The sequence below is a fragment of the Nyctibius grandis genome, chromosome 3, assembly GCF_013368605.1.
Source record: "Nyctibius grandis isolate bNycGra1 chromosome 3, bNycGra1.pri, whole genome shotgun sequence".
In the NCBI taxonomy this organism is placed as follows: Eukaryota; Metazoa; Chordata; class Aves; order Nyctibiiformes; family Nyctibiidae; genus Nyctibius; species Nyctibius grandis.
In genome coordinates, this window is record NC_090660.1 from 110,658,484 (window position 1) to 110,684,672 (window position 26,189).

General features: G+C 40.7%; 1 protein-coding gene across 5 annotated transcripts in view; it reads right to left on the reverse strand.

The window, feature by feature from the left end:
- PTK2 (protein tyrosine kinase 2) overlaps positions 1-26,189 on the reverse strand; it is a 245,096-nt gene that overhangs the window by 37,621 nt on the left and 181,286 nt on the right. For all 5 annotated transcript variants that reach the window (XM_068396090.1, XM_068396091.1, XM_068396089.1 and 2 more), the window contains 8 exons: positions 24,520-24,576; positions 21,870-21,967; positions 17,161-17,245; positions 9,987-10,087; positions 8,599-8,714; positions 5,651-5,751; positions 4,338-4,427; positions 2,795-2,999 (listed from right to left, as the gene is read on the reverse strand). In XM_068396090.1, coding sequence (XP_068252191.1) covers positions 2,795-2,999; positions 4,338-4,427; positions 5,651-5,751; positions 8,599-8,714; positions 9,987-10,087; positions 17,161-17,245; positions 21,870-21,967; positions 24,520-24,576 — 853 coding nt within the window. The remainder of the gene's footprint in view (positions 1-2,794; positions 3,000-4,337; positions 4,428-5,650; positions 5,752-8,598; positions 8,715-9,986; positions 10,088-17,160; positions 17,246-21,869; positions 21,968-24,519; positions 24,577-26,189) is intronic.

Below are 26,189 nucleotides of genomic sequence, written 5' to 3' on the forward strand. Positions count from 1 at the left end.
CACACAGAAAAGGCCACCAGGGAAATGGCTTGTTTTTGCAAGTTCATGGGAATTTGAGTTTTGAAACACAATCTTTCCTAGCTGCCTGAGATTGGCTCATCGTAAGGGAATTGGCAACCTCTCCAACGAGAGGCTGACGCTGTCTGTGAGCAGCACAACGAAGCCCTAAGGACGACTGTGCTGCCTAACATCCAGGAGATAAAGGTCACCAGTTTGGAGCAGCAGAAAACTCTCTGCTTTGGTGAGAAGAGAGTAAAAACTGGATTTTAGGGTTGCTGTGGCCCCAGGAGAGAGCTTGTCCTCTAAACAATGCTTCAAATCTCCTAGCATGACTGGAGGAGCAAAAAACCACCCCCCTCGGTGCATTTTGCATCTAGAAGCAGAGAATCGTTTAGGTTGGAAGGGACTCCTGGAGGTCTTGAGTCCCATCTCCTGGTAAAGCTGGGCTCTGTGCACGGCGAGGTCAGGTTGCTCGGAGCCTTTTTCAGTCAAGGTTTGTAAGTCTCCCGGCGTGGAAATTCCAGAGTCTTTCTGGGTGACCTTTTTCAGAGCTTACCCACACACACTGGGAAACATTTTGATTTGTAACTGATGATAATTTGCCTTGCTGCATGTTGTGAGTGTTGGTTCTCACCCTTTGGCTGTGCATTTCTGAGGAGAGCCAGGCTCTTGGGCAATGGTCCATCTTCCTTATCTGGCGATACTGTTCCACGTCTTTCACCCCTCTCCCTCTTCAGACTCATGCTTGTTTAAGTGCTGCTGTCATCACTCTCTCTCTCTGAGTACAGCCTACATTTATTTCACTCCTGTCATAGTTTCATGGGGATAAAATTTATAGAAACACTTTTCTGTTACGTTTTGTTTCAGTTTGTGGCCAGCTGTCGGATGGTGATCAAGGCCATTAGCAGTTAAATCCAGGGCAGCTGCCCCAGGCTGGCCCACAGGTGGGTTCCGTAACATTAACAACAGGTTCACTATAAATGGGAAAGCTGCTGGGGAGAGGTGGGGCTCTTTTTGCTCTGCTTTCCTCTATTCTCCCTCTTCCTCCTTCTCCTCAGTGGTTACTATCCCTGGAGCGACTTGCCACCACTCTGTGGGCAAAGTATAATTTTGTGTGTTTTGTACTAGCACTGATACTGGTTTCTTTATTTTATTAAATCTGTTTAAATTTTAACCCATGAGTCTCCCTCCTTTTCCCAACTCCCTTTCTCGGTCAGGGAAGGGACATTGGGTGAGAGAACAACTGCTTATTGTTTAGCCGTCGGTGTGGGCTAAATGAAGACAACCCCCCCAACACAATTACTTTTACTCTGGATTTACTCATCCTCTTCCTTGCTGGTGACATACTCTCCCTGTCCGGGTTTACACACCATAGCCATCTTCCTAGTCACATTTTTTTAGGGCTTCATTCTCCTCTGTGCCAGTCACCTGTAAGTTCTCAGTACAATCTGACTGCAAATTAAAAAGAATCCTGTTCTTCCAGAGCCAAAAGAAAGAAAAAGCAAGTGAACTGCCAATTTCCACCTGTTACTCAAATCACACAACTGTGTCAAATCTTTTCCCTGCAATCCCTACCAAGCTTTACCATTCCTTCCTTTGCAGTTAACTCCACACAGTCAACAGCCTAAGTTCCTTGTGAGAAGGACTACGTCTTCCTCTAGTTATGTAAATTATTAGTCCACACAGGAGCTCCCGGAGTAATAGATGGCGGAACCATTATGACATTTTAAGAAATAGGAAAAAACCTATAATGTAGCTAAGTTATCCAATCAGCAACTCTGAAACAGCATCATAATTGTATTAAAATTGTCCTTTTTTTTAACCACGTATGAATTATCTTGTAACATGAACACCCAGTGACAGCACAAATAATATTATGACAATAAAACATGCCACAAAGCACAACTTTGAAACAAGATGTAAGACAAAACTGAAGAGTTTGGCAATGAATTACAACAAATCCAAGAGTGGTTTTACAGTGTACAATACCTACAGATTGTTTAAAGCTTATATTGACTTGGGCAAACTACATACTGAGCACTCATAAAATCCCAAAGGCGGTCACAAGTAACAAATCTGTCTACACAATACCTCAGCGATGTTTCAAAGTTTAAATATCACTCCCATTTTGTGGCTGGGGAAATGGAGATATGGACACCGGAATAAATTATTGCAGAATAACCTAGGGTGTGAACTGAGACTGGTCTCAATAGTGTGTGCTTGCATTTATTCCAAGATAAACATTAGGTAGTCTACATCCTGGTTTACAAAGGGCAAAGGAATTTCTAGTTAATGACGCTGCGTTTATTGCAGGCTCCACAACTGCGCAGCCACCGCTGCCACAGGGCAGCCAGGGTGCTTTATATGTTAGGAACATAACTTTCAATAGCACTCACCTGATGGTTCATTTATTAAAGAAAGGATACATTTCTACCCCAAAAATATACACTGCATGTTTGACTAAGTAAACACTTACATTCTTTCTACTCCCCTCCCCAAGGATTGCAGCACACATAGCTAAAATTATAAACAAATTGCTAGTAAAATCTGAAGTTTTTCTTAGCAGAGAAAGGTGATGCATATTTCGAGTTATTTAAATTTATTGCCTAGTCTGATTTTCTCCAACAGATGAGGTCCAGATTTCCCAAACAGTACCAACAACCCGGCCTTCTGAAGATAAAGCTTAATACCCTATGTCTTGCATTTTCCACAGAAAGAAACTACTGTAACAGAAGATACAGTGAAAATAAGTATTTCTGAACAAGGAAACGACCTTTCAGAAGTAAAACCCTACCTGAGTTGTGCTTTAAGTTCAGTAAACCTGGGTCGTCTACTAGGGTCGTATGCCCAGCACTTGGTCATAAGGCTGTAGAGGGTAGGAGGGCAGTTTGGAGGCATTGGGAGCCGCTCACCGTTCTCAATTCGCCCAATCACATCATTGTTCTTCACACCCTGGAAGGGCTTTACCCCATGCATTAGGATCTCCCACATACACACACCTGAGAAACACACACAAAAATTTTCCCCAGTGTCAGCAAACAAGAAAACCTGTTAAAAAAGAAACAAACCCCGATTTTGTACAGCCAAACAGTGCAATTTCTTCCGAAATGTATCGCTAGGGAACCAGTTGTGACTTACCGGCCGGCAGCAGAGAGGAGTGATGTGCAGTAGGATTACGCACACGGTATCAGCCTGAACTATTTATGAGCCAGTATGACCCACAGCTGGCTCACAGCAGCCTGGCTTCACATTTAGCTACCTTCTACCTATTGTAAACCAGAATGGTTGCTCATATTCAAATCTACTCTTTCATGAGGTAGAATGAGCCGTGTTTGCTTTTCCCTTTGACTTGTTCCAGCCGGCTTGTTTCGACACGTAGAGCTTATTTTCACTCTGAGGGTGTTTCACATCTGGCATTGATCCAAATTTTTTGTGCTGAAACTATGTAATAAAACAGTTTCTGTTGAAACTATGTTAAAAGCACAAAGGGAAAAATGGTCTGTCAGTTTAGGACTGGCCAGAATGTTCCACAAACTTCATTTTTCTAACTCTGACTGTAGTAGAGTTTTCTTCAAACTATTATAAACCTACTAAAATTCACATATCCTTCACTTAAAAACATTCAAAGCTTATTCTGGGAAGAGGGTGAACCCTTACTTGTCTGTCCTGCTCTTATTTCAAGTCTCATCACCTTTGTTCCTTTACACAGCCTGTCTTTGTTCTGTCTGTCCAGACCAGCAGTTTGAACCAGTTTGAGCACAGGTGATCAGATTCATACAAAAACTTGCATATTTAAGAAAAAAGATCAAGGCTTCCGGATGTTCTCATTTACCCTTATTTTTACTCAGCTTCTGGTCATATTTTGTCAGCTAGCAGGAGCTATGAAAGACAAATTAAGTGGGAATATAGCATTAAAGATCTGGAAACAGGACATCATGTAGGCTGATCTATGCATTAAGCAAGGAAGCAGGCATATCACCATAAAAGTGAAAATATAAAATAGAAACAGCAAATAACAATGGCATAACAAAAAGAAATCAGAGGGAAAAACAACAGTAAAAAAATCATCTCTGAAATGACTATGACCTAATTGCCTTGTACCTTCATTTCTGTCAGCTTCTTACTAGAGGCGAAAAGGCACATGAAACTTTAGGCTTACTGAGTAGAAAAAGAAAGGAAAATAGAGAGATGGAAAATGTGCTGGAAAAAAATGTATTGTCAGAAAGTACAGTAAAAACAGTGCCAAATATCTGGAAATTATTCATTTACAGTAGTTAAAATGAAACATTAAATTTCTCCTGCAGAACATTTAAGAAATCCCACCATGTGGTACTCACCAAACATCCACACATCGCTAGCTGAGGTAAACCGTCGGAAGTTGATTGACTCAGGAGCCATCCATTTGATGGGTAATTTTCCTTTGGAAGCTACAGGGAAGGCAAGACAAGACGGGTTTTTATTCCTACTACTGAGCTCAAACACAAATTTTTGTTCTCAGTGAAATAATTCATAAGCAAAACCCATCTCCAGTGAAGCACTTCAACTACCAAATTTTGTGATTTCTGCCTTGGGTGAGCAGTTCTGCTGGTACTCCTCTATCTAGCAGCACTTTTCCTAAATATTCAGACTGATTGAGCTCCTTTAAGTTAATTCTTATTTCAAGATGCAACTATTGCAGTTAAGAAGATACTGGCACAAAATCTCAGCAAGGGAGTAGGTGTTTTTAAATGATTCATTAAAAAAAAGGGTGGGTTGTTTGGCCTTACATAAAACAGAAAACAGAACCCACAAACCACAAAACAATCCCCCAAACCTCCCAACAAAGCCCTCAACACACACCCCAAATGCAAAACAAGGAATGACCATGCATCCTCTCAGCAATTAAAATGACGATATGTAGCTCACAGTGATATGAGACAAATGAAATGAGGAAACATAACAGAGTGTAAGGGGACAGATAAAGTATATTTTAAAATATATGACTGAAACTAGGAATATATTGAAGATCAGATTCATGAATACATGGTTTTGTAACATACACCACATTTAAAATGCTACTGTTTGGTACCCTACATGCAATCTCTATTCTGCTGTATTTCCCATGTACCACGTACTGCAGGACATCTCACAGCTGCTGGAGCCACTTAAGATCAGTATTCCATCCAAAATGGGGGAAAAAGGAGGCTTCAAAGACTTTTTTCTACTGAACCTCCCTAGTGCAGTGCCAACTGCAATATGCAGCATACAATGACAGCACCAACTCAAAATTTACCTGTAGGTAACCTTGAACTCATTGTAGGCTACCCATATTATGCCATTAATATGAATATTATCTCAAACAAGCCTCAAATGTGGATAATCTAAAAATCATAAAGAAAACACTATAAGCTTGTCCTAAAAAGCAGAATTTTACGTACACATGAATTTCCTACTTTTTGCAACTTAAATCAGGTTGTGTTATCATCCTTCTCAAGCATCCAAGTAGGAATTTACTGCCATCTATTAAATTCTTGAATAACTTGCCTTTTTATATAAATACAACAGCCAGACCAAGAAAATCTGGTTAATTCCTTTTGACAACAAACTCTGTATCGTGAGAAGCACTTGTGTTCTAACTGGCCTGCAAGCAGGATCCAGAGTATCAACTTACCTTTATAGTAAGTACTGTCTTCCATGTATCGGGATAAACCAAAATCACCTAATTTCACACAGTCAGTGGCAGATACCAGCACATTTCTAGCAGCAATATCCCTGCCAAACAGAGGAGACATTATTGCTAATCATTTAAAAAATTAAAGTGGTGAAATATCATTTGAAAAAAATTATTAAAACCCAGAAGTATCAAATGCCTTTGAGAGGACTGAATTATTTTTCTAGTCATGGTTTGAGTGTGCATGAACAGAAAAAGACGGCTACGTATTTGTCTACTGATTCTGAGAAGATCTGGAGAAATGCTGCAGTACGTTTGATCCTTATGAGTAATACCCGCAATGTCAACATTGGAGAAAAGTTTTATTCATCTATTTAAATATCACACACTAACAATTTTTGGCAATTAGAATTGATGGAAAGAAGAAAAACTGCCTCCTGACCCTGCAAAGGTAAGGAATTGGCTTAAGATGGTGTTCCTCAGGGGTCGGTATTGGGACCGGTCCTGTGTAACATCTTCATCGGCGACATGGACAGTGGGATTGAGTGCGCCCTCAGCAAGTTTGCTGATGACACCAAGCTGGGCGGTGTGGTCGACACGCTGGAGGGAAGGGATGCCATCCAGAGGGACCTGGACAGGCTTGAGAGCTGGGCCTGTGCGAACCGCATGAAGTTCAACAAGGCCAAGTGCAAGGTCCTGCCCGTGGGTCAGGGCAATCCCAAGCAAAAAAAAACAGGCTGGGCAGAGAATGGATTGAGAGCAGCCCTGAGGAGAAGGACTTGGGCATGGCGGTTGATGAGAAGCTCAACATGAGCCGGCAATGTGCGCTTGCAGCCCAGAAGGCCAACTGTATCCTGGGCTGCATCAAAAGCAGTGTGGCCAGCAGGTCGAGGGAGGGGATTCTGCCCCTCTACTCTGCTCTCATGAGACCCCACCTGCAGTGCTGTGTCCAGCTCTGGAGCCCCCAACATAAGAAGGACATGGAGCTGTTGGAGCATGGCCAGAGGAGGGCCACGAAGATGATGAGGGCTGGAGCACCTCTCCTATGAAGAGAGGCTGAGACAGTTGGGGCTGTTCAGCCTGGAGAAGAGAAGGCTCTGGGAAGACCTTGTAGCAGCCTTCCAGTACCTGAAGGGGCCTACAGGAAAGCGGGAGAGGGACTTTTTACAAGGGTATGTAGTGACAGAATGAGGGGTAATGGTTTTAAACTGAAAGAGGGGAGATTTAGATGAGATATTAGGAAGAAATTCTTTCCTGTGAGGGTGGTGAGACACTGGCCCAGGTTGCCCAGAGAAGCTGTGGCTGCCCCCTCCTTGGCAGTGTTCAAGGCCAGGTTGGATGAGGCTTTGAGCAACCTGGTCTAGTGGAAGGTGTCCCTGCCCATGGCAGGGGGGTTGGAACTAGATGATCTTTAAGGTCCCTTCCAACCCAAACCATTCTGTGATTCTATGATCTCAGTCCTGGTAAGAGGCTTCCTAATAAGGAGCTCAGTTTTTAGTGATACCATAGGGATTATGAAATGACTGGGGCATTTTTCTCTCGCAGTTTCCCAGGTGAGACAACCCGCCTTACGTGTCTGTTGATTCTGGATTTCAGCAGGGCTGACTACGTACTGACAGATTTAGCTTTGAGCAGTGAACTAAGCACAGCAAACTGAGCGGTACTACTTTCTCCCATTTCAGCATGGCATGAATAAGTTGTATTTTGAAATTTTACTGCTACAGTTAAAATAAACAGCTACTTGGTCAAAATTCAAGTATCTGTAACAGTCCTAAGGGTCTGTTATTTACAATGTTTTTATATACGTATCTATATATACATACCTAATACTTACATATAAATGTGTTTGTATGTATAATACAGTGTTTAAGGCCAGGTTGGATGAGGCTTTGAGCAACCCGGTCTAGTGGAAAGGTGTCCCTGCCTGTGGCAGGGGGGTTGGAACTAGATGATCTTTAAGGTCCCTTCCAACCCAAACCCTTCTATGATTCTATGAATATATGCAACACAAATATAGAATTTGAACATAAGTATTTAAACACAATTAAAACGCTCAAGTTCAAAATGAAACAGTATTTGGTAATCACAGAATCACAGAATCAATCAGGTTGGAAGAGACGTCTGGGATCAAGTCCAACCATTGCCCTGACACCACCCTGTCAACTAGACCATGGCACTAAGTGCCATGTCCAGTCTTTTCTTAAACACCTCCAGAGATGGTGACTCCACCACCTCCCTGGGCAGCCCATTCCAATAACTGGAGTGCTGTGAACTTTTAATTGCATACAGTAAGAGGCTAAAGCCAGTCTCTTCTCCCTAGAAAGCTCATGTTCAGATTCAAGGGAATAAAAGTCAAAACACACCTAGACGGAAATTCAGGTTCACCTTCTGGTCAAGCAAGAACTTGTATTTTATAAATATTTCGGTGTTGCTGTTCTTTAGTTAAGAAGCCGGCTGTCCCTTGTTTTGCTTTTCTGCATTTGGAAGACTGCAGCTTTAAAAAATATTGTAACCACAAAGCAACAACTCAGCTGAAATCTGTTGCGATTAAAATCCAGCACCATCTCCGAGTCAATCCAGGAGTGAGCCAGAAGGTGTCACTCTTGGAAAGGGTGTAATTTTGGTGGCAGCATCTGAAAAAAATTACATACTGATACGGAGACTAACATTTACGTCAGTTTTAACTGTTTAACAGGTAGGTGGATTTTAGGAGTTTCAAAGTATTGCTGCTACACATTCATTGTAAGTCAAGAAAAAGAAACACAAAAGGAAGGCTTCAAAGAATTATGTGTTGTAAGCGTTTTATCTTCACTCAATCAAGTGTTATCCAATAGCCAGAATACTGCCAGTCAAAAATCTGGTAATCTAGGACATCCCGTATTCCCTAAAATTTCAAGTAGTTACATATAAAAGTACACACGTACACATATATATGTATAAAGTCTTACCTATGTACAAATCTTTTGCTCTCTAAGTAGGCAAGTGCTGTGCTAAGCTGGTAAGCGTAGAGTATCAGAGAGGCCAGATCCAAGCTGTATTTTCTTACTTGCAAAAACGATCTCAACTTTTTGCACAAAGGAGGAAAAAAAGAAGGAATGAAGTTAGGATGAAAAAATAACAAATTTGAACAAGGCACATCTCAAATTGTCAAGGTGACATGAGGATCAATGGACGTGCTTTGCCTTAAGACTGGATGTGAAAAGGAAAATCACTTGATATGAAGTAATTTGACTCTGGGTTAAATTCAAGCAATTTTGTCTACATGAAAACTGTTAGCCACACAGAAAAAAAAATTGTGCGTTGTTTTCAGGCTCCTTTTGAAGACTGAGAGCATATGCTGCTGCTATTCCAGAGTAAAGCACTCCTGGACTTTTTATACATTCTTCCCTTGAGAACTGCACACATTTTTGGCCTAAATAATTTAAGAACAAAACAGTCCGGCCAATGCGAACACCGATAATATCAGTATTGTTCTGGAAGCTTTAATTTTAATCTACATTTACTAAAACAACTGGATTTGGGTCAGAGTAGCCAATATCAATGCAGAATTTTTATACGCTATATTCCTATATATATAGGCTGTTCGGACCTAATGGAAGGTGGCACTAGAGTCTCCTTATAAATTAAAACAAGGCTTTGAAAAGTGATTTGGACACTAGAAAGGAAATCTGTCATTTTTCAACAGAAAATGACTCTACTACAGGTTTTTCTGCCATTTTTTTTTCTTGAACAACGTATTGCAGTTTGATAACTACAATGACTATCTTACAATGCAGTATGAAATATCACTTCAGCTCACATTTTCAGAAACACGTAGCTCAAAGAAAACAAATTGATTATAAAAACTGAGATCTAGTTTTGTTTAAATCATTCATCCAAAAGACATAATCATGAGGAAAGTCATCTTATCTGGGGTCTTTGCTGCAGGTAAAAACCCCAAGAAATTCAGCGTTCCAAGGGAAAACGCAGCATTACTCAAGAAGAATAAAAGATGTACCACAAAATTTCACTTCTCGAAGGTAGGTTTGCAAATGCTGTTTAAATGATATCGCATTATCATCATCTTGACACAGGTCGTGCTCTCACTCTGGAACAGCGATTGAAGTTCTCTGTAAACTATGAGTAAATCACTTTGGTATGAGCTGATGCAGTTCACTCAGCGGAGGAGTCAGGTCAAATTCTTGCTTCTGAGTCCCTAATTCTACAAACAATTATGATACCATGGTTGAGGAGAGTGCCTTTGCGTTAGTACTGAGAACTGTTGTTTTCAGTCTTTTCTTAAGGTATCTGTGAGCTAAAAGAAAGAAGACCAAAGCTACACGAGGATTTTTCATACCTCTCCAAGTGTACAGAGCTCCATGATTATCCAAACTGGGTTTTCTGTAATAACTCCAATGAGCTTCACAATGTGAGGATGATCAAACTGGCGCATTGTTACTAAAAGGAAAAGAAACAAGTTGGTGTGTTACATAAAACCTTTTTTTTAAAATAAAAATTAAAAGGTTGGTTAAGAAGCATTCAGTCTATGACCAAAAAATACAACCACAGTTAAAACAGTATGTATAATTCAATGTCTGGAAAAAAATCTCATATAATGATTATGTTCACATGTGATTTTATCTTCAATAGACTTAATTAACTTTTCAGTCTCAGCAGTACATTCCCAACATATTTTATGCAATAAGACATACAAACCATAGAATCACAGAATGGTTTGGGTTGGAAGGGACCTTAAAGATCATCTAGTTCCAACCCCCCTGCCACAGGCAGGGACACCTTCCACCAGACCATGTTGCTCCAAGCCCCATCCAACCTGGTCTTGAACACTGCCAGGGAGGGGGCAGCCACAGCTTCTCTGGGCAACCTGGGCCACTGTCTCACCACCTTCACAGTAAAGAATTTCTTCCCAACATCTAATCTAAATCTACCCTCTTTCAGTTTAAAACTGTTCCCCCTCGTCTTTTGACTACTTGCCTTTGTAAAAAGCCCCTCTCCAGCTTTCCTGTAGGCCCCCTTCAGGTACTGGAAAGCTGCTAGAAAGTCTCCCCAAAGTGTTCTCTTGTCTAGGCTGAACAACCCCAGCTCTCTCAGTCTGTCTTCATAGGGGACTTGCTTCAGCCCTCTCTGATCATCTTCATGGCCTTCCTCTCAACCTGCTCGAGCAGATCCATGTCCTTCTTATGTTGGGAGCCCCAGACCTGAACACAACACTCCAGGTGGGGTCTCATGAGAGCCAACTAGAGAGGGAAAATCACCTCAGGTGATTGTTGGTCTCTTTTCCCAGGTAACAAGTGACAGGACAAGAGGAAACTGCCCCCAGTTGCACCTCAGGAGGTTTATGTTGGATATTAGGAAAAATTTCTTCAACGAAAGGGTTATCAAGCATTGGAACAGGCTGCTCCGGGAACTGCTTGAGTGACCATCCCTGGAGGTATTTAAAAGATATGTAGATGTGGTGCTTAGGGACATGGTTTAGTGGTGGACTTGGCAGTGCTGGGTTAATGGTTGGACTCAATGACCTTAAAGGTCTTTTCCAACCTGAAAGATTCTATGATTCTATAGTCCCAATACGGACCCCTGAGGAACGCCACTCACCACTGGTCTCCACTTGGACATTGAGCTGTTGACCGCAACTCTTTGAGTGCGACCATCCAGCCACCTCCTTATCCACTGAGTGGTCCATCCATCAAGTCCATGTCTCTCCAATTTAGAGACAAAGACGTTGTGCGGGACAGTATCAAATGCTTTGCCCAAGTCCAGGTAGATGACGTCAGTTGCTCTTTCCTTATCCACCAATGCTGTAGTCCTGTTGTAGAAGGCCACCAAATTTGTCAGGCACGATTTGCCCTCAGTAAAGCCATGTTGGCTGTCACCAATCACCTCTGTTTTCCATGTGCATTAGCATAGTTTCAAGAAGCATCCAGTCCATGAACTTGCCAGGCACAGAGGTGTGACTGACCAGCCTGTAGTTCCCCAGGTTTTCCTTTTTTACCTTTTTAAAAATGGGGGTTATGTTTCTCCTTTTCCAGTCATTGGGAACTTCACCGGACTGCCACAACGTTTCAAATATGATGGATAGCGGCTTAGCAACTTCATCTGCCAGTTCCCTCAGATGCACCTCATCAGGTCCCATGGACTCGTGCACCTTCAGGTTCCTTAGATGGTCTCGAACCTGAATTTCTCCTACAGTGGGCAGTACTTTGTCCAAGTACATTCTTGAAGTCCCTGTGGAGATTCTGTGAATGGGGCAGCGTGGCTAGAGCACTTGCCAGTGAAGACAGAGGCAAAAAAGTTTTTGAGTACCTCAGCCTTCTCCATGTCGGTTGTAGCCAGGTCTCCCACTTTGCTCATTGTGGGGGGTAGTTTCTTTCATCTTCCTTTTTTTGTCCTGTGTGCCTGAAGAAATCCTTCTTGTTATTTTTCACATCCCTAGCCAAGTTCAGCTCCAGCTGTGTCTTAGCTTTCCTGATCCCCTCCCTGCACTCTCGGGCCATATCCTATGATCTCCCCAGGATGTATATCCCTGCCTCTACTGACTATGCATTTTGTTTTTCTGTTTTAGTTTGGCCAAGAGGTCTTGACTTAGCCAAGGTGGCCTCCTGCCTCCCCTGCCCGACTTGCACATCGGGATTGAGAGCTCTTGCACCCTAAGAAAAATGTCCTTAAGTATCTCCCAGCTCTTGTTTGCTCCTTTGCCTCTGAGGGCAGTTTCCCAAGGGATCCCACACACTAGCGCCCTGATCAGCCTGAAGTTTGCTTTTTTGAGGTTTAGGGTCCTGACTCTACTTTTTACCCATCCTTTACCCCTCAAGATTGAGAATTTCATCAGGGCATGATCACTGCAGCCCAGGCGACCTCCAGTCTTGACCTCTCCGGTAAGTTCTTCCGCATTAGTGAGCAACAGGTCCAGCAGTGACTCTCCTCTGGTCAGGCTCTCGATCACCTCTACTAGGAAGTTGTCCTTAACGCACTCCAGTAGTTTCCTGGACTGCTTGTAGTTCATTGTGCCATTTCTCCAGCACATGTCCAGGGGCTGAAGTCCCCTATCAGGATCAGGGCCTGCAAGCATGATGCTTTCTGCAGTTGAAGAGCTCTCATCAACATCCTCTTGATCGGGCGGCCTGTAGTAGACACCAAGAACAAAGTTTCCTTTGTTGGCTTGGTCTCCAATTTTCACCCATAAGCTCTTGACCTGCTCATTGCTGATCTTCAAAGATAGCCTCCACACAATCAATCCCATTTTTGCCATAAAGGGCAACTCTCCCACCTCTCCCTCCTTGCCTGTCCCTTCTGAATAGTTTATAGCCATCAATCACACCACTTCAATTGTGCAGTTCATCCCAGCAAGTTTCTGTGAGAGCAACCAGGTCGTAGTTTTCCATCTGGCTAGCAGCTACCCGCTCCTCCTGTTTCCCATGCTGTGTGTGTTGGCATAGAGGTGCTTCAGCTGGGCTATCAGACACATCACCTTCTTAGAGGAGCTCACCCTAATTCCCTTGAAGCGATTCACAGGTGTTTTCCTGTTGCTCCCTAATGCCTCAGCAGCCCCTGGCTCTTCTTAAGTGCTTAGAACACCATTCCCTTCCCCTGCTAAATCTAGTTTAAGGCTCTGTTTATAAGTCCAGGCAGTCTTATTGCGCAGGATACTCCTGCCTCACTTGGTTAGTTGAGCCCCATCAGCTGTCAATAGGCCTGGTGTCTCAAAGTTATGCCCAAGATTATAGAAGCCGAGACCTTGACCACGGCACCAGCTATGCAGCCAGTCATTCACCTGTTCAATTTGTCTCCTTTTTTTGAACCCCCTTCTCTGACTGGGAGGATAGAGAACACCACCTGTGCTCCCGATCCCTTTAACATTGTTCTGAGGGACACAAAGTCTCTTTTGATATTTCTGAGTCACCTCGTTGCAGCATCATTTGACCCTACTTGTCAATGGGTGACAGTCCACAGGTTTTACCAGGCTCGGCTCAGCTTCTGACAGCAAACAATACCATGCATCGATCTCACACTCAGATGCCAAGATACTGCACTGCCTGTTAAGCAACTCTTGTAACACAGCCACTTGCTTGAAGAGTTCCTCCAGCTGGGCACACCTGCAGCCATGACATCCACCTCTGCCTTCAAAACCTAGGAGGACATTCAGGTTCTGGAGTTCCATGAAACTTTGGGTCTGGGCAGCTCTTTCAGTTCTTGGGGAGTCAGTCTGGGTGTTCACCTAGGGAGGCTTTAGCACTTCCACCTGGGTTTCAGTCACAGCAGTCGTGGTGGGTGGAAAACATTTTGTTTCAACTGGAACTGCTCACCTCGGCGACTGACTCAATGCTTATTAATGTTTTGGGGAGGTGTATTTGGGAGGTGAAATGAAACGTCAGTCCTCTGAATTTTTCTCTTCCAACATATGCAAGACAATCATCCTTAATTTCATCTTGACAAGTATCCTTAATTTAATCTTAAAGTAGTATCTCTTGTACATTTACAGTTCGTAGTGTCAACAGAAACACATGGTAATTACCAAAGTAGAAAGTCTCCTTCAGTTTGCCTAAAATTAGGCAAGAATAAAAAACCAGCTATCTTTTGGCTTTTAATTAATCACAAGCTAAAACCTGCAGGTGTTTTTGGAATCTCTTCTGATGAGCTCTGAATTCTACTTCTGTGCACTCGTACACAGCAGCCGTATAACCAACACATCTTGCAACACCACAAACCCCAAGAAAAACCCTCGTGCAGTGCTGTTTGTAAGACCTGTTGTTACAATAGTTCAACAACATATTTTCCCACAAAGAAACTTATATGGGCAAACTTAAGATATATCCTTTAAAATATTAACGTTTTATGAATAATACAGAAAAAAATCAGTAAAACAAACATTCCTATCAATGACAGAGCTTAACGCATTAATAAAAAGGAATAATGTGGTGAAATGTCAAATGGGTAATAACACCTGCTATATTACTACATAGAATTGAAGATAGATTACTAAATCATTCAATTCCCCTCTTCCCTTTTGAAATAAACAGAATTTCAGAGAGGGGTCAGAAGCTATTTCTGACCCCTCGAAAAAGTATGCATTGCTAAACCAGTTTATCTGAACCCAATGTTAGTATTGAAATCTTGGTAAATAAAGTTGTATATTCCAAACAAACCCCAATTATTTAGTTTTAGGGTTCTCTTGTGCTAATCTAACTCAATGCAATTTACAATGTTTTGTAACATGGAAGTGTTGCTTCATCAATGTAAAAATGAAGCAGAAATACAGTTTTAATTATCAAAGCAATGGAAAGGCAATTAATGCAAATAGTTTTATATCATATGGTCTTATCAGTTTTAAACATAAATTACTCCATTGTTGGAAAGTACTTCCCAGAAATTAATTCAATCAATATTTGCTGACAAACTCACAAATTCAGGAAGGTGGTAGAGTTATTACACCATTTGGCCATCCAGCTTCTAGAGGTAAGAGGAATGAACTACTTGCAGAAAGGAGCAATTTACCAAAGCCAGTGGAAGATCAATAAAAATCTCCCCAAACCAGGTGGTTTGTATTTTAGCATACAGAAATGCAGTAATACACTGCTACACAAAAGCAAACAGGAATGAAAAGACAGGTGCTGCTGGTAAAAACATTTTCTTTCATCTACTTTTTACACTGAAGTGTTCCTCCTCGCAAGAATCAGTACTAAATCTTTTCAGTGTTGAAAACTCCACCACAAGCAAACAACTAAAACCCAAAAATATTTTAATATTCCTAATATGAAAATAATATATTAGGAAATAAATTTCTTAAGTCAGTGAGATAACTAACTCTGCCTCTCCAGATGTTGGATTTGGGCCTTTGGAAGAGTGCTCTTAAAAACCAGGAGGCAGGATTTTCTGAGAGAGTTTGCAATCTGAACACAAAGATGAGAAAGGTAACAGATGGGAATTAGAATTAAAAAAAAAAGAAGAAACGACAAAACAATTAAATCAAAATTGAAAAGCACTGTTTATCTGTCTACTACGTTAGCATTTCCTAATCTGTCAAGCTCAAAGCATAATAAGGAGCACTCAATAAGCAATTATTTTCTACATTGTTAGGAGACAGCAGCCTACCTTTGACTGCTAAGTTATTACTATAAGCAATGGCATTTACTTTTCCAACAGCTAGAAATGTAATGGAAAAAATTATAGTAATTTAGGAAAAATCTGGCATCCAACAATAAGAAGCCATTAGCTATGAACAAAGGTTTTCTGAACAATTAGAAAAAAAATCACTGAACAAAGGAATAGTGAATAAAAGTATACTGTAACATCTGGCCATAACCAAATCATTTATTGATGTAACACAATACTTTCATGAGATTTAGAGATATACTATAGTAGAGGATAACAGGCAAAAATGAAGGCCTAAATCTTCTATCTTAATTTGCTTTCAGAATCACAGTGTCACAGAATCCATCAGGTTGGAAGAGACCTCTGGGATCATCGAGTCCAACCATTGCCCTGACACCACCCTGTCAACTAGACCATGGCACTAAGTGCCATGGCCACTCTTTTCTTAAACACATCCGGAGATGGTGACTCCACCACCTCCCTGGGCAGCCCCTTCCAACGTCTAATAACCCTTTCTGAAAAGAAATGCTTCCTAATGTCCAACCTGAACCTCCCCTGGTGAAGCTTGAGGCTGTGTCCTCTTGTCCTATCGCTAGTTGCCTGGGAGAAGAGGCCGACTCCCACTCCACTACAACCTCCCTTCAGGTAGTTGTAGACTGCAATAAGGTCACCTCTGAGCCTCCTCTTCTCCAGGCTAAACAACCCTAGCTCCCTCAGCCGTTCCTCATAGGTCAGACCCTCCAGACCCTTCACCAGCTTGGTCGCCCTCCTCTGGACTCGTTCCAACACCTCAATATCTTTCTTGAAGTGTGGGGCCCAGAACTGGACACAAGACCAAATAGTTGAGAAACCAGTAACTACAACATTCTTGTAAGTTTTCTGTTGGTATTCATCTGAACAAAAAGCCTTCCTCCATGTATGAAATGTACCATTCGGGGAATGAAATATTTGTGGGCAATTATTTAGAACATTGGTTCATTCTATCATGATTCTTAATTCTGAATTTTCAAAACAGATCTCTCTTAGACATAATGTTTTTAGCAACTTTGTTACCAACGACAACCACCTCCTCTTCTGAAGGAATACACTGAAACAAGTGCTATGTTTTTTTTAATTCATTAAGGAGAAAGAAAGAAATAGAGGATCAGATCTCTAATATTCCAAAACTGGTTCTGAAGCCTTACAGGAGTCAGACATCACTGTTCAATTTAGAAAATCAAAGAATCCACATATAATCATATACATGGGCAATGCAAGGATGTAAAGCAGTCTTCCCGGCACGTAGTACAGGAGAGGAAAAGGTCATGCTATAGATTAAAAAAAGATTTACACAAGCATCAGAAGTTTCTGGCCCAGATGGCTGCAGTCTTTGCAAGGACCAGTTACAAAAGCTACCCCAAAAGAAGTATTTTAATACTCACAGGCTTCTTGTAAGAATTTTTCTCTAACGCTGTCTGAGGTGCAGTTTTTACACGTTTTGATTGCAACAGCCATAGCTGGATTTTCCTGAAAGACATTATGGAGAAATAACTGAAATACAGCTCACCAAAAACTGAGCCCTTTAAAATTCTAGCAAAACTGCTTTAGAGAAAATTACTACTAACTAAAATATCTTTAGTTAAGAAATTACATTTTGAAAGCTTCAATGTTAAATTATTACTATAGTCAAGACATCTTGCGCACAACATTTACACATAATGTGCCTAGGAAGTATTTAATGTGTTTTAACTATGTTAAATCATACAAAAATTATGATAAAAGATAGTAAGTTTAACTGAACAGTACTGTAAACTTTTTGCGTTATTGAGGAAATATTTAGCAAAAGCAGAGTAGATGTATGCCTAAAGAACACACTTGGCTCATGCAAGCAAGCAAAGTGGAAAGCCAAATAAAGGACTTCTGTGGCTCTTGCACAGCACAGTCTGGCTATAATTTTGAACTTAAACTACAAAGGAAAGTAAAACAAAGACTTTACATCTTAGCTTTAAATCAGTTACATGAAGGGCTTGAAACCAAGTTAAACAGAACACATGTATTCAAGATCAGAAACAGATTTTACCATCTGATTGCTTATGCTCTGAATACTGAACAATGAGAAGCACTGAGAGAGCCCACAGGAGGCCTCTTCGTTCAGGCGGCATCTTTCATCTTCTCTTGCTTTGGTGCGTGTTACAAATACCCCTTCCGTAAGCTACAGACAGTACAGAGAACCTGCAAGCGTTTTTCTCACGAAAAGAGGCTTCAGGTGTTCAGGCTTCACTAGTATGAAAAACATCATGACTTAAATAGAAAACAGATGGACCACTCGGTGGATAAGGAAATAGCTGGATGGTCGCACTCAAAGAGTCACGGTCAATGGCTCAATGTCCAAGTGGACACCAGTGACGAGTGGCGTTCCTCAGGGGTCAGTATTGGGACCTCCACTGTGTAACATCTTTGTCGGCAACATGGACAGTGGAATTGAGTGTGCCCTCAGCAAGTTTGCCAATGACACCAAGCTGTGCGGTGTGGTCGACACGCTGGAGGGAAAGGATGCCATCCAGAGGGACCTGGACAGGCTGGAGAGCTGGGCCTGTGCGAACTCCATGAAGTTCAACAAGGCCAAGTGCAAGGTCCTGCTCGTGGGTCGGGGCAATCGCAAGCACAAACACAGGCTGGGCGAGGAAGTGTTTCAGTGTCTGCAACCAGCAAAGACTCCAAACATTTTGCAAAATGAACACAGGAAAAGGCCTGATATCAGGGTTTTGGTGACCTTTTGTTTTCCGATAAGGAGACAAAACAGTGAGGATATATCACACTGGTAACAGTTTGTGTACTGAGCAGCAAACACTACTTTAAATGACACTTTTTGGGTTAATCCCACAGTAAATCAGCCTTTAAAGACAGTCTTAATTGAATTGCTTCCATCTGAGCAATAGGATCCTACACTTATACATACATTTTCCATTCAGTATCCTATAAATACAGGCTGGTTGTGATATTTCAGGAATACCTAGTAGTAAGCAGCATTTGAGAAGAGGTGGATGCTGCAGAGGCACTAGAATAAGAACTTTACAAGTGCAATGAACAGGGATAAATGAGATTTTTCAGATTCAAATTTGACCTAGCAGAAGAGGCCCGAAATCTCCCCTTTATTTTTGCATGCGAGGTGAATATATAGAAGGATGTAAATGCTATCATGTCATTGTAACTAATCTCTTATCTATTGTAAGGTTTCCTCCAAAAGTCTAAGTTACAGTCTTTGACTAGTCCATTAAAATCCAATAATACTATGTTTCTGTTATCCCTTCACATATTCAAGTGTCTTTAATGTAGGAAAATTTTATTAATAAAAGTAATCAGCAGGTTGCCATTTAAAAAAACTCATACTAGACACAGGATCATACTAGATCCTCAAAAAACTAGATCCTCAAAAAACTCATACTAGACTAGAATCAGAATGGTTTGAGTTGGAAGGGACCTTAAAAATCATGAAGTTCCAACGCCCCTGCCATGGGCAGGGACACCTTCCACCAGACCAGGTTGCTCCAAGCCCCATCCAGCCTGGCCTTGAACACTGCCAGGGAGGGGACAGCCACAGCTTCTCTGGGCAACCTGGGCCAGTGTCTCACCACCCTCACAGCAAAGAATTTCTTCCTAATATCTAATCGAAATCTGCCCTCTTTCAGTTTAAAACCGTTACCCTTCGTCCTGTCACTACATGTCCTTGTGAAAAGTCCCTCTCCAGCTTTCCTGTAGCCCTTTCAGATACTGGAAGGCTACTAGAAGGTCCTGCCGGAGCCTTCTCTTCTCCAGGCTGAACAGCCACAACACTCTCAGCCTGTCTTCACAAGAGAGATGCTCCAGCCCTCTCATCATCTTCGTGGCCCTCCTCCGGACTCGCTCCAACAGCTCCATGTCCTTCTTATGTTGGGAGCCCCAGAGCTGGACGCAGTACCCCAGGTGGGGTCTCACGAGAGCGAAGTAGAGGGACAGAATCCCCTCCCTCGACCTGCTGCCCACGCTGCTTTTGATGCAGCCCAGGATATGGTTGGCTTTCTGGGCTGCCCAGGATATGGTTGGCTTTCTGGGCTGCAAGCGCACATTGCCGGCTCATGTTGAGCTTCTCATCAACCTTCACGCCCAAGTCCTTCTCCTCAGGGCTGCTCTCAATCCATTCTCCGCCCAGCCTGGATTTGTGCTTGGGATTGCCCCGACCCATGTGCAAGACCTTGCACTTGGCCTTGTTGAACTTCATGCAGTTCGCACAGGCCCAGCTCTCAAGCCTGTCAAGGTCCCTCTGGATGGCATCCCTTCCCTCCAGCGTGTCGACCACACCACACAGCTTGGTGTTGTCAGCAAACTTGCTGAGGGCGCACTCAATCCCACTGTCCATGTCGCCGACAAAGATGTTAAACAGGACCGGTCCCAATACCGACCCCCGAGGATCGCCACTCGTCACTGGTGTCCACTTGGACATCGAGCTGTTGACCATAACTCTTTGAGTGCGACCATCCAGCCAATTCTTTATCCACCGAGTGGTCCATCCGTCAAGTCCATGTCTGTCCAATTTAGAGACAAGGATGTCACGCGGGACAGTGTCAAATAATTTGCACAAGTCCAGGTAGATGACATCAGTTGCTCTTCCCCTATCCACCAGCGCTGTAACCCTGTTGTAGAAGGCCACCAAATTTCTCAGGCATGATTTGCCCTTAGTGAAGGGCAAATCTGTTTTCCAATTCAAGAAAAACAACAGAGAGAGACAGCATTTCCAGAACAACAGTCCCTAAGAAAAGGGGTCTTTAATTGGTTTTACAGAGCACTAGATTTACCCACTGTGCCCCAAGTTCAGTGAAACATTACTCCTCAAGTACTCCTGTTAAGTCGGAGAGGACTAAATGAAAAATAACAGTCTCCCTTAATGTAAACTATATCAGAACTGCTTTTCTAAGTGAAGGTATCAGAACAGACTTCAAACCTGTCTGAAATAAATAAAATTTATCCTTATTTATTTACTTAAATGTTGCATTATATATTTAGTTATTTAAACCACTGAGCCCAGAACACCAACCAGCTGTTTCTGGGAAATACTGTTTCTGAATTTAGAACTACATTGTTGTCCACATGAATTATTACATCATCTATGGAAAATCCAGACAATTTCTTCAAATGAGAAATAATTCTTCATTTTACACTTGCAGAATTAGTTTATTATAAGCTTGAAACAGGTTGAAACGAAATAATTTTCCAGCTTTCTCTCACTTTTTTCCACAAATGTAATTTTTCATCCATTTAAATTGTGACCTTAATCTTTGGGGCTGCAGTCTAGAAAAACACTTAAGCACCAGTCTAAATTACACAAGTCCCGCCAACCTCACTGGTTTCACTGAGGCGACTCTTGTGCATTGGGGTTTTGCTGGATCAGTGCCCGAGTATTTTGTATCTTTTCTTTCAGGAAAAACTAGTAACTTTCTTAACACACAAACTTCTCTGTGAGAGGTACAGTGAGATGCTCACTGGAGGAGACGCATTTGTTTAACATTATTGTCCCTCTGTTGTTGGCTACTGCCCTTCCAGTGTAACAGACTAAAATTTCTTCTCTGTATCTCAGCACAGAAGTTAGATGAGTTTCTCCTGACGCAGTCGGCAGCTTCTGCACTGAATGCTGAACCTAAACCCAAGTCGGGCTGAACACCCATAAATAACATTTTAAACTTTGGAACAGGTTCTACAGCACCGAATGTTCAATAGGGGAGCACAGCCCAGGGGACGTGTGCTTACCAAGCCTGGACACACTCAAAATGAAGAAGAAGGTGTACAGTTGGGGTTAAAACCAAGACTTCTAATTCCAACTCAGCTAGTGGGTTTGGTACGGTCCTAAATAATTTCCTTGTCTCTTTTGATTCCTTTCCCAATCTATAAAATGGGGATATAGAGGCAGAGAAACTACTCTGGAGCTAGCTTTCTACTTATCTGAAACATGGGAAATATTCTCTACATGCTGATTATTCTGAAAAATAAATCACAAAGTGAATTTTCATTTTTGCTGGAAGACTCAGACCAAGGCATCTAAGGAATAAATTTATTTTTTATTTTATTTTTTAACTAGAAAGGTTTTATTGTTTATTTTTATTTCAGAAGTGAGGCTTACCGGACTCATGTAAACTCCTTGGTGTACATCTCCGAACTGTCCTTCACCAATGCAACGCCCCAGTTCAATTCTCTCCCTTTGAATTTCATAATCTCTGGCTATAAGAATATAATGCACTTAAAATATTAAATTTCCAATGAAAGGCAAAGAAATAAGCCACAAAACTCAAAGTAAGTCACTCAAATGTCTCACATGTGAATAACTAAGATTAACATTGGCTGCACACCAACCTATACAAATGCTGTATACACACAGTGGAAACCTCTTAAACAAATGTTTGAATCAAAGCAATGAAAAAGGAATTGTGAAATCTAATTTGCTCAATTAACTACTATGCATTATTTATTTCAATGCAATAGACATAATTGAATCCTTCTTAATTATAGGTAGTAAAAGACAAAGACCACAAACAGCCTAGGGCAATAGATGATATTAAATACAGCCTTAGCACACTCCCCTGCAGATGTTTAAGAGAACTCCACTATGTGGTATTTTAGATCTTGGAACCATCAAATGAGCCCAGAGAATTTTTAAAGAGGTAACTGCAAGAAAAAATACAGATACGAGAGCATGGCAAATAAAGATAAAATGACAGAGCAAAATTTTGAGTGCACTACACCTCTAGCAGTGTGTAATTGAAGGAAAATTGGTACGTTTTGTGGACTTACACAATTTTGTTAACTTGATGGTTTAACAGACTGAGAATATTACGGATAAAAGCGGCTCAGTACTTCAGCAAAACATGTAATCAATTGCAATTGAATTACTTCATTTGCAATTTAATTTCTAGCAGACATGGAAAAATATTTCAGGAATAGCAGAAAAGCATGTACAGTATATGTTTTCACCTCTACTTGTATAACCAACCAGCTTAGGACTTCATGACTGATGATTTTGACTTCATGAACACTACAGAAATAATGTCATCTAGAGCTGGATAACAAAGTGATAAATGCCTTTTTAATTTTATTTTTTAAGTACTGCATTTTCCTCTTTAAAATCCCAAAGGTAACTGGTTTAACTATAAATAAATAATGTTTATTAAATGAAAGTGAATAGTAAACTTAAAAATTCCACATCATTCCAAATTGCAAGCATACAGGGATGGGTAAAGGGTCTCCTGTTACCTTCATCTATTCCATAGCTTTCTGCAGTGCAATTAAGAGAAAAATCAAATGCTTACTTAGATATAGCTTCTTAAAATCAAGACAAGGACAAACATTTTTTAACATTTTTTTTAAAAAATGAAGAAATATACTGATGCAATTTTAAGTTTACATTAGCAGAAGTCACAGGTCTGTTCTTGTGATCTTTACTGACTCAGTCCTTAGAGAGCTGAACACCTGAGTCCACTTCAAGCCAGCAAAGCACTTAATGAATTTCACTTCACTAGCCCATCTCATGGGCTTTGAATTGAAGGCATACTTAAGCGTTCAGCATCATCCAGGGCTGGGCCCACAAGTAATTATTTCCATGAGAATTTAAATGAAAATATTAGGGGGAAAAAAAAAAAATCACACAAAGTTAATATGTTAAGAAAAAATAAAGGATATAATTTATCACAGTACTTTTTGATCCTGCAATTATTTTAGTAGAATCAAGTAGTGACTTACTGCAAGACATTCAAAACACATTGTTTATTTCTGGAAAACATATATTCTTGCTTTTCAAATATTTAGGTTCAAATATATATGTTTTCAAAACATATACTCTTGCTTTTCAAATATTTACATTCAAATATATATGTTTTTCAAAACATATATTCTTGCTCTTCAAATATTTTCCACAGTAGTGGAAACTTTGTTGTAAACACTGAAGCGATCATGAAACTTTCCCGCACTTGGTAAACTCTAGAAATCCTTACACACAATCACGGTTCTTCAGCAGAACACGGTACCAGTTTAGGAGCATCTGCCCCTCTTACACTAACCAAACCTGACATTTTTGCAGGTCTGCGTATCAACTGATGGTCTGCTTCTAGGGAAACCCTTGGTTGCCAAAAGGCAACTGTAATTTTGCAGACACAACTTTTAAAATCATAATGCTAGACTTTCACATTAAATTAGTTAGCCTTGACAATTTAAGATTATATTATAATTCAAATACGGCATAAGACAAAATCCTTGTGGTGGTTAATGCATCTTTTTTTGACTTCAAAGATGAAGACTCAGAAGAACTCGGCATTTTAATTTTTGTTCCTCAAGTCTTTCATCTTTAACAAAATTGCATGTTGTACAGACGACTTTCCTCTATCAACGAATTTGAAAGCAGCAAGTCTGTCACAGAGCAAGGGTGAGATACAATTAGACAGAGATACACAGAAGCTTTCCAAATTGTTTGCTCGTATCACAGAAATCTCATCCATTCTTCCTTTAAGCATTGTGTTCAACATCACAATCAAAAAAATCCACATTTTAAGACATAAAAGGAATTTCACTGTGAAGTCACCGACAGCACCAAAACAGAATTTGGTTTTATTTGCTTCAAAACCTGAACTTGAGAAAAACACTGAATCTATGAGTTTTCAAAACATCATAAAGAGTATTTACTTTGCACACATATTACGTAAGGCTGAAATGTAAGATACAGTCCCTGCTAAACCAAAGCAGCTTTCACACAGTAAAGTTCCCAAGTTAACTACCATACTTACTTGATGGCATTGTATAAGTATCTTCTTCATCTATAATCTCTGCATAGTCATCTGTCTCTGTAAAGGGAGGAATCGAAGAGTTTCGGGAAAAGCAGATGAAAACAATTCTCCAGAACAGTATCTCCAGTTTATCAAGGCTGATGTCACAACCCCGAACTTCAACATTGCTGGGACGCATTTACAATAGCATGAATAAAACTTGCTCATGCATAATTTATGGTATGATAATGACCTCAGTGTCAATTATACGACGTCACATAGATGCCTTCAACAAGGAATAAAAGGAAGATTCATTTGTATGCAAAAAAGTTCTCAAGTTCTGTAATTGAAACCCATCTAAACTATTGACTTAAAAAGAAAACCTTTTTAACAGCAAATTCCACTGCTGTTTAATCCATTAATCATTATTAACGGATTAAATTGCTTTACTTTCAATAAAGTGTGAATAATAGTTTGCTAGTTTTTTATGTTAAACAGGCAGAACAGACAGTAAAGATGTTCCAGGGCAGCATCTACCTACTGTTTGTGTGGCAAGGTGAGATAATTTTCCATAGAGTCTTCTAGAGCATAAAGATCTTATAAGTCACGCTCTCGCTTTACACACATTTTTCTTGCATTAATCTCAGTTTTCCTTGTTTAGTGGAAATTCGCCACCAGTTTTGCTGTCAAGAATCAACATCTCATGGACAGTGTTTGAAAACAACCAGTTCTCAGAATTTTCAGAAAAATGAGTTATTCCTTCCTCTGTTTAAAACTTATGACTTTTACAGCATCTGTTCTCAAAATGGTTTAAATGGTGTCAAGTTATATCAGAAGGTCCTTCTCTTGCTCTAAAGAACTTCTAGTGTGAGTAGCTCATTTCCTAACTGTCAGATAAACTCCTCCAGGGGTTACAAAACCAGTCCACAACAGTGAGATAATTTTTCACTTCAAGGCTGTTAAATTTTACTCACCAACTTTAAATGCATAGAGAGGTTCTCAAAATCAAATACTTTCAAATTCAGTATGCAGTTTTCACGGTTGATTTCAGGTGATCACATATCAGGCCACCTCTGAAAGGCATGATTGACTCCCCCCTTTTTCCCCATCTGCCCTGGAGCATATGTATATCCCTACACCTCCCTGGCATCATTTCTAGAGACATGGTTTCTGAATGGTGAATGGGACAAAGCCACAGTGAGAGTGGAAAAAAGGATGGGATGATCCCTTTTGGCAGCAGCCCTCAGTTCAACCAACTTAAGCCAACTCTGAAACCAGAGCAGGGCTCATAAATATCATATGCATACGTAAACAAGAGGCTTAATTTTCAGACAAACTGAATATTCAACAATTAGGAAACTACGGGTTGCATATCACCTTTGAAGTTCAACACACTTCAGTAAGTAAATGTAGTTTTATGATCTTAACTTCTACTACTTAAATAAAATTAAAGCTATTTTTCTTCCAAATTCCTGTAGGAATATATATCATGTCTTGTAAAAACAGAATCAGGAAAGTCTATGTCATTTACATTTTTGCTAGGCAATTTCTATTTAGGACACAGCAAAATAGAGTCACCTAATGAAAATTCAATTAATTGTAAAGACAGTGCACAATTCTAAACAGGCAGCATACTCCAGAAGCACTAATCTCTTTCTTGGTATGTTTTTTCCTCCCTAAATTATAAACTA